We start from the raw sequence: 13084 nt of genomic DNA, 5'->3' as shown, positions 1-13084 counted from the left end.
GAAGATATTTAAATTTTAGAGAGTTTTAATAATGTAAGTTGCAGGATATCTCGCTGTAGCGAGATATCTCTCGTTGTAGCGAGAAAGAGCATCCAGAAATCAAGCATTCTGATGCTCTCTCGTTGTAGCGAGGAGCTCTCGCTGTAGCTAGAATGACAGACAACAAAATGCAATTTTGTCTGATTTTTCGCTGTAGCGAGAAATGACTCGCTGTAGCGAGAATGTCACGAGTCAAGGGGTATTTAAGGGGTTTCCAAGTTAGAAAACTTGGATCACAATCCATGTTTCGAGCTCTTCCTCCATTCTTTCGATCTCTAACCCTCCCTTCTCAGAAAATCTCCCTAAAACCTCAACTTTCTTTCGAATCCAAGTTTGAGAACTACATCAATCAACTCCACGTAAGTTCTTGGAGCTTTGTTTTCTCTTTTTGGTTGTTTTCTAAGTTTCTCTCTTCTCAAAATGTTCTCTTTCGTGATATCTAGGAAGATCTTGGTCCTTTCACCAAAACCCTTCACAAACCTTCTTTCAAAACTTCATTTCAACGTTAAGAGGGCTCTATTTTTGTGACTTTAAGCATAATAACTATTTTGTAATCATGAGAGTACTTTATATATGTGTTCTTGTATGATTCTTATGATTGATTGACATTGAATTGTTATGAAAAATATGTTTGGCTGATTTTGGGTGTTAATGATATGTTCAAGTAGTCTATTATTTGGAACTTAGTTCGGAAGTGCTTTACTAAGAACAATCTCTTACTTGAATAATAAGTTTAGTATGAAGAAAAGTATGAGATAAGTGTAAAAAGTTGAATGGATCTAGTGTGAATAGTTACAGAGATACACTAGGTATAGAGTCCAGAGACGATAGGAAATCTGGAGGAAATGTAGGGTGGTGAGTGATATTCGAGCATGTGTACATGTTCTTTCTGAGAGCGAATGCTGTAACACCCCAAATTTTATAATAATATTTTAATTACTATATGTGTATATATATGTGTATATATATATATAAATTTCCATGTGTTTGTATGATTGATTATTGATAATGATGTGTATTGGATGGTGGTCTAAATGCGTGAGATGAATATGGATGCGTATGAGTCTGTTTGAATATGTTTGGGGCTAGATTGAAATATTAGCTAGGTGTCTGGTACAGGGTGTTCTTGCTGTATCAAGAGGGCCCTAGGAGAAAGGCATAAAACTGTCACCTTCTCGTTGTAGCAACAAAGCGATAGTTTAAGGCACATTTTTGGGTGCAGTCTCGCTGTAGCGAGATTCTGCAGAAATCAGGGTGTAATTTTCTCTGAGATTTTTGTTGTAGTGACAAAGGACGTCACTGCAGCGAGAATGTGTCACTGTAGTGAGCATGTCGCGATCAGAGGGGTATTTGAAGGGTTTAGGGTTCGAGAAACCCATTTGTTCTATCTCCCTTTGAAATCCTTTCGATTCTCTATAGTCCTAACCTGTTTTAACCAATTAAATTGCCTCCAAAGATGCTTGGAAGTTAGATTAAAGGTTGAAATCAAGTTTGGGACGCTTGGAGGTAAGTTTGTGAGTTAGGGTTTTGGTTTCTTGCCCCATCTTCTTGTATTCTCGGTTTCTCATGGGGATTCCCATGGTTTAGGGACGAAGGATCCGTGTGGGGAGCTATTCTATCATGGATTTCGTGGTGGGTCTCCATTCTAAGGTAAGGGGGAGTAAATCCCAAACCCTAACCTCTCTTGGGTAGTGTAAAAAGGGGGAAATCCTTAACTACTTTGATAATTATCCAAAAGTATATTGTAATAAAGGCTCTAAATGAAATGGTCCTCGAGGAATATTAGGATTTTACTAAGTAGACATTGTTAGAGATAGTGAGAAATATACCAATTGATACTTTCGGTATGATGGATTATGCTAAACTTTAGGGTAGACGACTTTATTGTTATTATTGAGAAATGTGAATGGAGGATGGTATGATTGGACTGAGTCCGGAGGTGTCCGACCTCTGACACATTGTATTTATTGTATGATGTGTGAGCATGTCGATGATTGAATAAAGCAAATGGTTAGAAATAGGTGTAGATGACATATTGAATGTTGTTAAAAATGAATATAGACTATGTGCTGTGTGCTGTGACTGAATGTGGGCACTGTGTGTTGTATGCAAATACGAATGTGAATGAAATGCTGGAAAGAGTAATTGTAATATAGGAGTTAGAATAGATGAATGAATGTAATTGCAATACAGGTATTGTGGTACGATCCAAAGGATATACTCATAATATATGTATTGTAATACACTAAATTATTTGGTTAAGGCTCACGTATTATGACTCGTTGCTCTATAAAAAAGTGTGGAAAGAATGAGAAATGTGGTGGTAAGTTTAGATAGCCACAATGATACAACTGGGGGTATAGAGTCCGGAGAAGATTTGGAAAATCTTGGAAAAATGAGGGTGATGAATGCTTGTGTGGATAGTGCACAACGATTTACTGAAAATAAAAGCATTCATAAGCCACACACTCATTTCCTGACGAGACTCTTGACTATACCTTTGCTAGAAGGGGCTGGGTTGGCACACGTGTATTCGTGTTGCTGTGGCTAACCGGCGGCTATCTAAGCTGTGAAGTCCTCAAGAGATCCTAAGGGCATCGAATGTGAATGTGTAAATAAATGTGAAAGTGTGATGTGTATGAATTAGTACAGAGATTGTATAGCTATAATATATGCATTATAACATGTCGATCGAAGTTGTTATGATATATGTATTGTAATACATCGATGGGTGTGATTAGGACACATGTGTTGTGACATATCAATTGACGTGGTATAATACATGTATTACGATGTGCTGATTAGTAGAAAATGCATGATCTATCTGAAGTATAAACATGATTGATTGTTTATCTTGTATGCTTCTTGTTATGGTAATTTAGTGATTGAGTATCATTGTTGATACAAATCCATGTAAAATAGTATTTCTGGTATTATGTAAATAAACATGCAATTATCTTATTCTTGTTAACCAGAGATTTAGTGGGGCGGGAGGTACTCACCCTTACTAATATTTTCAGGTAACGAATGTGAAGAGATAAAGATGTGTGGCTCGTCCTAGGATCATAATCCGAGAGTATTAGAAGGAAGACTGCTCTGTAGGGGTTGAGAAAAATTTGGGAACTTTGTATTGAATTATTTAACTATATTTTGTGTTGACCAAAGTTTGTAAACGATTTATTCAATTATTTAGTTGTATACTTGAGCAGATTTTGATTGAAAATGGTATTTTGGGAATGTCTTTAATGAAATTTTGAAATTTATATGTATTCAAAAATAAATTTATTTTATCCGCTACGAAAATTTATTACTTGTTAAAGGAAAATTTAAGGTGTTACAAATGCGCTACATGGCCTCACACTCGTTTCCTGACTAGGCTCCTGACTATACCCTTGCTAAGGGGCTGTTATTGTATACGTTGTATCCGTATGCATGGGCTAACCAGTGACTATTTACCTAGTTGTGTAAGACCTCAAGAATTGCTGGAGGCATCGTATGTCTATGATCACAGTGCACTGGGAATGCGTATCCGAAATAGAGGAATGTAATGAGTTGTGATGGAATATATGTATATGTGATATATATTGCTTTGAGATTCATGATTTTATGATTCTTTGCCTTGTGTTCTATGATTGTGATTGTGCTATAATGTTGGTCTTTAAATTAATATTATGTTTAAATGATAAAATCGAAGCTCATCCTTACTAATATTTTCAGGAGATTAGGATGACAGAGCCTTAGGAAAGAGTTAGACTAGTAGATAGTTAAGTACATTATAGGTTAAATTATGTATTTAATGAATATCAACGACTATGTTACTTTAAATTTGTTGTTTTGGTAGAAATTGAACCTAGAACTCTTGTTACATTAGAAATGGATTTCTTTTGTAGTATTTCGTTTGGTTTTCCTAGGAATACAATACATCAAACCTTGTGTATTTATATGTATAATGGTACTGTTAGGACTCCGACAGCCATCACATATCTGTTTACTTATCACGATTATGACCATCTCGGAAGACCATCCAGATGGACTTTTGAAAGAGTTACTGGTACTGAAGTCACAACTGATCTAGGCGATCTTTATCTTAGATCAGACGATGATCTTGATTTTGAAGACCTGATAGAGATAGAAAGCTGGCATAGAATTGACTAGTACTGGGTTCTCAGTGTTGAAACATATTTTGGAGCTGCTTTGGGACTTAAATTGCATTTGAGATGTAATTACTTTGGTCATGTACATATTATTTTGAGTCCCACTTGTTTTACCAAATAGTTTGTAAATTATTATATGAAATATGCATTACTGCAGGTTTTGTATCAATGTTGTAAAAATTTATTTCGAATAAATATGATTTATGCTTACTGTTATTTATTTGATAATTTCTGTATTGGTAAATCTTGTAAACGATATTAATTACAAATAGGTATTTTATCTATTTATACTGAGAATATTTTTCATATATGAAATATTTATACAGTATACTGAGTTGTATAAATGAAATAAGCAACTTTTTAAAATTTAAAGGTTTAGGATGTTACAAGCACATTGCTAAATGATATTTAGTTGAAAAAGATGTTGAATTTTGTAATGAATACTTGTCAAATATGGAATCATTTGGCCTTCCAAAATTGTGTCACATAAAGGATTTTAAGGGAAGGTAGCATTGGTTGTCAACAAATAGGGTTTTCGAGAGTACAACAGGATCAAGCATACTTGTATGTTTTACAAAACACCCCTAAAATAGAACCTTTCATAATAATGCAAAAAGAAATATTAAAGCGTGCAAATCCTAACAGAGGTGAGAATTGAATTAAAAAAAAAAACATAACCAGAGATTCATTCCATGGCTAAAAAAGTATGTTTATGAGTAGTTGATTGAGAATAAAGGTCCTTGTGTTGATGCATTTTCATACACTTTTTACCTAATCAATAGGTTCACCTTTTACATAGTAGAGCATGATGACCAAAGTACAATGCAAAATAATGGGGTCACTTTTGTTGCTGAATTGCTCTATATATCCAGTGCAAAGGATAGAAATCTTATTTATGCCATCATGTCTTACTTTGGGTCAATGAACACATATGGGAATTGGATTACTGATAAGTGTATAAAATAAGTGATTTGAGATGGTAACTTGAACACTTTTTATGTTAAAAGTTGAATTATTTTGTTAAATTCGCTTTAAAATTGAAACTCTTACAAATATATATATATATATATATATATATATATATATATATATATTTACAAATGAATGTAATTGTAATGTTTTAATCTCTTTTTGATCTATATTGTAGCTATAATCACAAGAGAAACATCACTTAAGGTTGAAGAAGATTAGCAAAAGTCAGAGGAGGAGTAGTTGAAGCATGAAAAGTTGCAGGAAAGTTAACTTCTGGAAGTTTCTCGCTGTAGCGAGAAACACTCGCTGCAGCGAGAATGCGCACTGAAGGGAGGGTGAATCTGTTCCCCTATCGCTATAGTGAGAAGTGGTCGTTGTAGCGAGAGGCTTTTGTGTCGCTGTAGAGAGAAGAAAACAAAATGACCTAATTTATATATCCATTTCTCGCTACAGCGAGGCCATTTCGCTGTAGGGAGAGAAGTTCGACCAGACCAGCATAAAAGGCAACTTTTATGTTCAAGTGAAGGGTTTACTGTTCCATCTTCGTTTCCAAAGGTCCAGATGGCGCAAGGTAGAGAAGAAGAGTAGGAATACTCATTTTTTTAATGCTTTATTCCATCTGTATCTCCGTTTTTGTTGTTATGGTTGCCATGAGCAGCTAAATATTCTTATGGGATCGAATGTAAATCTTCAAACCTGCTGTATTCTTAGTAATCTATATAAATATAGCTGTTTTTTCTTTATTTCTAATGATTTGGTGATTTCAATCCGTTTTAATGGGTGAATCTAGTTATTTAACGATCTCTGGAGTTCAGATCTGAGTTGTATTTGGGAAGATATTATTTAGATCTAGATGTGATTGAGATTACTCAATAACTGGTTGTTCTAGGAATAGATTTCAAGTTGTTGATTGCTTTTAAATCCCAATTTTAATGTTGGATAGTTTATTAACTATTTGAGAAATCAATATTTGAGAAATTATCTTAAGAATATATTTTCAAGGAATTGACATATATGATTTTCGTATTTTTCATCAGATTCATTGGAAATGATTGTTATATTTATCACTGGATTACTGGAATATAGAGGGAGAGATAGATGAAATTCAATCCCAGCTTTTAAACTTGAATTTTACCCTATTTTAATTGTTGTTTAATATTACATGAAAATCATTCATCGATTCTATTGTATATAAGCTCAATTAATTTGTATCTTATTAATTAATACATTTGAATTGCTCTCTGAGGACGATATTTTGGTACTCTACCAGTTATTACTTGCAACAGACTCGGTACACTTGCCGTGTTTGAAGGAAAAGATCCAACAATTACACAAAGTTTTGAGTAGCAACATTTGGATGCAAGTGAGTTGACAACAATAGTGGGGGTTCAATTTGACAACTTAGCTTTATAAGAGTCAATTTTAAGAGGGTGAGTTATCAAAATGACTTATTTATCCTTGCATCACAGGTGCAACAAGTGTTTTATATCCTTGATCCTGTTGACAAGTCATGGTTAATTGTCTTGCTGTCTAATAAAATTAATGCTTTAACTGATGGTGAATTCATGGAAGAAGAAGTTATTGTTGATGACGATCCTTTAAGAAGTGTAAAACACATGTCAATTACAAATACAATAATAGATGATAGAGACTTTTATGTAAGACATAATCATGAAGAGGGTATTATCTCATTGTAGTGTTCTACATAATGCTGGTATGCTATATGATATATGTTTTTTTTTTCCAACGTAGCAAACTTTTGAAGTGCAAGACATGCACAAAGACTTTGTACTTGCATTAGCAGGATGAGATCTTCGTGCATTTTGTACACGGATGAGAAAACAAATCTTAAATGAAGATGGAAATTGTCTCCCCCATTCTCCAGAGAAGTATCAGAGATTCATCATTGTCACTGATCACTGGGTGGACTTTGTAAAGCAAAGCTGCATAGACGATTTTAAGGTATTATAATTAGACTTTTATTTACTTCAATGATCATGCTATTTACACTTGGTAACTAATTTGGTTTTCTTTTGAAATACAAAACTCAGAAAGAAAGTGAGGCCAAAAAAATGTCGTATAGATATAGACGGTCAACTAAAGGATATGCTCAGTTAGAGTAGAATTTGATATGTATTATTTTTGGATATGTAATCTTCAAAGGTTTATTTTACTGTGATCTCATGTTTAAGACATGTAATTATTAAGTCTTTGTATAGATTGCTTCATCTGAGTTTAATGTGACCTCTGTACGTTGACATGTCCCATGGAAGGCTGCTAGGCTTAACAAACAAGGTGGTATTAATGATGAAGGAGTTCAAAAAATGGTCCATGAATTTGTGTTTTAAATTATTGAATAAGTACTTTGATTATTTTTCCTCTATTTGAACATTGCAAAATATACTGATGGTTGATGTTATGTTTGTTATAGGAAACCCTTTCATAGGCTGCTTCAGAGGCTGAGTCTAAATCAATAGCCCAAATGATATATTATCTCAAGCATTTGGTGTAATAGAGCATTTTGGTCATGTGAAAGCTACAGGTTTTGGATTAACCCAAAAATTTGCATTTGGCCCAACACCATCATATCCACAACCATCATTTACTGAGTGGCAGAACATGAAGCATTAGGTAGCGCATTTGACAAATATTGTGGCATAGTTGATAGGGGTCAAGGACTGTCCCTATTTATGTCAGGTCAAATGTTATTCAACCTTATTGCCACCCCACCACCATTCATGCCTAGTTCCATGCCACCTTCATTCAGTATTCCTCCTCAAATGCATCCACTAGTGGAGGTAGGCCCCCAATTGTAGCTAGATGTGCCATGTAACAGCCAAAGAGGCAACTACACACTAGTTGCATCTATAGAGATTCCAGGGGTATTTTTCACTTGAAAATAAGTTTTCCTTTTCATTCACTATTAATTACTTACAATTAAATTTAAGTATTATTATATTTCAAGTCTTTGTAGGATGATCATGACTGCATACTGTATTTGAGCACCCCATATCACGTGGTTGCAAGAGGAAGAGTATATCATACTGTGGTTGGGGACTCCTTACACAATATTGCTCTTCCTCCAAACCATGGTAAGGTCTCAATAGAGGTAGTACAACGACATGAAGAAGAGACTGCATTACTCGTCCTTAATGAAGATACAAACCTCAATTGCTTAAGAGATGCAATTGGTATTTATGTTGCCTGACCATTGTCCCTAATCACTTTACGACCCAAGATATGTAACAATAATTTTCTTTATAAATTTGGACTGGATGCATAATTTATTAATGTTTCATTCCATAATCAAACTTTGATATATTTCAGGTTGCCTCATTATCAAGTAAAGGGTTAGAAAAATAGACAGGTTACACAAAGAAATCGATTGCTGGTTCAAACAATAAAGGTGTTATTTGTAACTTATCTGAGCTTTCTAAGTTGGCATAAGCCCAAGGTGCTACGTGCTTTGATATAATGAAGCTTTACATTAGAAGTGATCAAGCTATTGATATTGCTACAAGACAATTGAGTATTGGAGAAAAGAGTTTTCTGACATAGTAGGAAAAGAAAACATATTAGAGGTCATATGTCGCCATTGGTTGAGTGCCTCCAACGTCAACCTCTACATTAGGTAATTGTTTATACCATTTGTATAATTGTAGCAACATATAATTACTTTATGTTCATTTCTTTATTTAACGCAGTTTGATTCTTTTTTTCAATTACAAGATATTTATGTGAAGCTTACTTGTAAAGGACAAATAAGACAAGTGAATTTTCATTTATATTTTTGTATGAAATGGACAAAAGCCTTAATCCGACCCCACATCAACATATGATTGACATGTTGAAGTGTCATATGGGTTAAGATCATTTGATTTTCGTATCTTACATTAATGTTAGGTAAGTCATTCTTATGACATGCATATTTGTTTTATAATTTTCATTATCATATTTAATTATTGTAATCTTAAATATTTATTTTCACTATTAGTAGAAAACATTGGGTCCTGGTTGCCATTAACACCTCTAATGAGACAATGTATTATATGGATCTCCTACGCAAAGAACTGAAGACCAAAACACATATGCAGAACCTATTTAATAAGTAAGTATGCATAATTTTATTTATAGTCTATCATATATGAATGTGGTTGAAATGTAACTTACTTCTTTCATCCACCATTGTTAGTGTTCTTGTCACATATCAAAGTGCAGCCCTCTAGGATAAAGATGCATCAAACAAGATGGTCACTGTATAGGTATATATATGATACAAAAACCTCTTTTACTTTTAAACTTATAACATTGTATATTTTATATTTATATAATTCTGCATTAATCATGGGTTTTATGTTGTTTTCCTCCACAAAGTGTCCTAAGCAAACAAATAATGATGACTATGCATATTATGTGTGTCTCTTTGTTGGAGATGCTTTGCACTATGGACAAACTACAATCCCAGTTAATGTAAGAGGACTCCATATCCAAAATCTTCATATATCATTTCTATTTCTTCTAGTTAAGTGTCTACCTATTTGGATTATATTTAACTTAATTAAGCTTTGTACATTGTTTTGTTTTTAGTATTTTCCAGCATTTGAGTTTCAAACCTTTCCTGAAAACATAATTCATCAAGTGCAAAAGAAATAGTGTGCATATCTGTACCATAGATATTTAAAGAACACATTAAGCACAATAGATTGTTAGTGTTTTTTTTACAAGACCTAGTCATATTTGTAAATACTGAAGGCAAAAATGTATAGATTGTTAAGCTTTTTTAATTGTGGTTCTCTGTAATTGTAATCTGTACAGATGCATTTTTGATGTATTAATGTTATGTTACTTTGTGATAGATATTCATATGTTCCAAAATTGATTTAATTTCTGATTGCTAAATGTAATGTGCATGTGGTTTGAAATTTTGGTACATCTGGCTATTTTACATTTCTATTCTGTTTGCACTGTTTCTGAATAATATATGGTTTATTATGTATGCCAAATTAAAAATTAAGATAATGTCAATTTTACTAAAATCCTAACAAAATTTTTCTAAACTTGAGAGAGCGGTTCACCAAAAACCACTCTTAGAAGTACACTTTAGAGAGCAGTTAAAAAATAATAACTCTGAGAAGTAGACTTTGGAATGCAGTTAATATGAAACCACTCTAAAAAGTGAGATAAGAGAGTAAATGTGTTTGAACCGCTCTCTTTATGAAAGCTTTTGAGAGCAGTTTCACGAGGACCGCTCTCTTATCTCAACTTTAGAGAGTGATTGCGCGCCTAACCGTTCGCTAAAGTATGTAGTATAGAGAGCAATTTTACATGGAATCGCTTTCTTAAATATACTCATGAGAGTGGTTAGGCAAACAATCGCTCTCTAAAGTTAACATTTGAGAGCAGTTAAATAACCAATCTTTTCAATGCAAGACATTAGATAGTGCAAAATTTTATAGTATTAATAACTGCTTTCTAAGTTCAAATGGAACTGTTCTTAAATCTGCTTACTAGCATAGTGAGTGATGAAGAAAGTATAAATTCTAGAAACTTTCACAACTCGCAACTACCCGCTTTACCTACTATAAGAACCCGACAACATTAATCATGCGAAATCTACTGAAAACTTTGAAGGAGCTTTTGGAACCTTGCCAGATTCGTCAAAGAATGAAAACCAATAAGGAAAAGGAAGAGCAAAATATGACGAGTTGAAAAGCTTTATTGCAAATTTTCTCTACTTTAGGTTGATGACTTGCCCTAGCCTCTCTTATTTGCAAAATCGTTGAGGAGAAAATAGAAAAGGGCTAGAAGAATGTAGTTACTGATGACAATGATAGAGAAGATTTGAGTTTATTTAGAATAGGTTTCTTTCTCTTCTAGGTTCAGAATTCGGCCCCACCCCATCCCCACATCTTCTATCTCTTGAATCAACGCATGTCGATAGAGTGAATTGAATATATATAAGAACTAACAACTAATAAATATTTGAAAGATATTCGTAAAAGAAAATAATTATATTGAACCAAGTGATGCTGTGCCCATTTTATTGCTATCATTTTAATATAAACGCAATATTATTATTTTTAAAAAAGTAAACTACACAAGTTATAACTTATTGCTTTGCAGTTACAAACTTCAGAAAGAAATAGCGCTGCGAAAGGATAGTGTGAGCATCTTAGAATTCCACAAAACAAGTAAATAAAGCATTTATATTAACTTAGAGAAAGAAAAGAAAAGAAAAAAAAAGAAAAAAAAGGCTTTACTCGTAACTTTAACACACATTTCTTATCCAACAAAACATGGATGGATGATAACAAAAAACTACAATAGCATTTGTCTTGCACATTACTGCTACATGCTTGTTTCTTGTAGTCGCTTATTATATAAACTAACCACAAAATATGTTGATCACTGGCTTTAAGGACACGGTTTAAACGATAGACCCGATCCAGTTAATTTTTCTTTGATGCTTTTGGATAGTTTTTCTACCATAGAAGGGGAAAGGTAATTTACCCAATCTCCGATTTCACCTTTCCGAAAATAGTTCTTTTTCTCAATGTTCATATCTACAATTCCAGATTTATTGACTTTTAAATCCTTCATCTTTTCAAAGCTACATAGCTTAATTATGCTTTCAATCACTCCACTACTTTCCTCCTCCTGGGTAAAAGGACAACCCAAGAATTCGGCAATTCTTTTCACGTGAAAATTAGCATCTTCTTTAAGATCCTCATACTTCAAGAAAAGAATCTTGTTTGGTTTATCTATGCTCTCCTTCCAGTAACCTAGCATGTGGTTCGAATATGGACCAAACCCAATTATTCCCTTGTAGTACCTTTCAAAAGCATCCTCTATGGTTAATTCAGGTGAAGACTCTGGCTTAATTTTATTGAAGAAAGTCCAGGCTGAAATAAAAGTATCAAATGGGTTTCTACAAATATAAATGATCCTACAATTAGATTCCTTGATTGATTTAGGCAATGAAGGAAATGGAATATGAGTACCAAAATGTCTTGGCTCGGTCAAGTTTGATAGGTACTGATGAATTTGGTCATTGATACCTTCACGAAAGACAAACTCAAGGAAAGGTACGAGTTCATGAGGATTGGAAGTAAGTAATGGATGGTTCTCAAAAGTGAAGCGTTGGCGATTTACAACGGAAAAAGTAAGGGCTTTCAACCAAGTGGTGCCTGATTTTGGAATGCTAGCAACTAAAACATCATTGTCTTTTGCTTGAAAGTATTTTTGACAGTTGTTTACACCATGAATATGAATTGAAGGGAACCAAAAATCTTGAAATAAATAGAGATATGAACATGCCCAACCTTTCTCTCTCGGAAGGGAGAGAGTTAGCTTGTGATCTTGTTCATTTGCCTCTTGACCACCCATTGAAGCCATTGGGTTATGTTGAATATGAATGGTAATTTACTAATAGGAATTGGATGAGAATTTAGTCGTTGGACGATACTTTTATAGCATCAACCAGTGGTGCAAGTTGAAGAAAATCACGCACTATTTGTTTACGCATATGCGTGGGGCATGTACACATTATTCTTTTGATTTTGTTAAAATCAGTGTTTATGTCAATTTTAAGTATATAAAAATAATTTTTTATAAGTATTTGTTATATTATAAAAAATTATTATATTTTTATTTTTAATGTAATAAATATTTTTCAATAATTTTTGTTATATAACAGGAACATGAAGGATTATTATTAATATTTTTCTTAATTATTACTTTGAAAAATTCCAAACAATGGCAAACATGTAGTGGGCACAAAGCATTTCTTTTTTCATCGAATTCTTCCGGCTTGCGGATCAGAAAATAAAAATTATTTGTCAGTAGCTTTCATCGTTACATGCAATAATGGAGGTTTCAGGACCTTTTCCACGTGACTTCCATACGTACATGTTTTCAAT

General features: G+C 33.4%; 1 protein-coding gene across 1 annotated transcript; it reads right to left on the bottom strand.

Annotated features, from left to right (window-relative positions):
* Positions 1-11423: 11423 nt before the first annotated feature.
* Positions 11424-12608, bottom strand: LOC113865085 (cytosolic sulfotransferase 15-like). Its single transcript, XM_027499451.1, has one exon. It carries the CDS (start codon positions 12558-12560, stop codon positions 11580-11582), a length of 981 nt encoding a protein of 326 aa, XP_027355252.1. The 5' UTR covers positions 12561-12608; the 3' UTR covers positions 11424-11579.
* Between the last annotated feature and the right edge of the window lie 476 nt (positions 12609-13084).

Source organism: Abrus precatorius, unplaced genomic scaffold (genome assembly GCF_003935025.1).
Source record: "Abrus precatorius isolate BTA unplaced genomic scaffold, Abrus_2018 Scaffold4, whole genome shotgun sequence".
In the NCBI taxonomy this organism is placed as follows: Eukaryota; Viridiplantae; Streptophyta; class Magnoliopsida; order Fabales; family Fabaceae; genus Abrus; species Abrus precatorius.
The sequence above is the reverse complement of the archived record's forward strand: the minus strand, read 5'-3'. Positions and strand labels throughout refer to the sequence as shown.

Excerpts from the sequence above, each read along its gene's own strand:
- LOC113865085 (XM_027499451.1), bottom strand. The coding sequence starts at position 12,560 with ATGGCTTCAATGGGTGGTCAAGAGGCAAATGAACAAGATCACAAGCTA.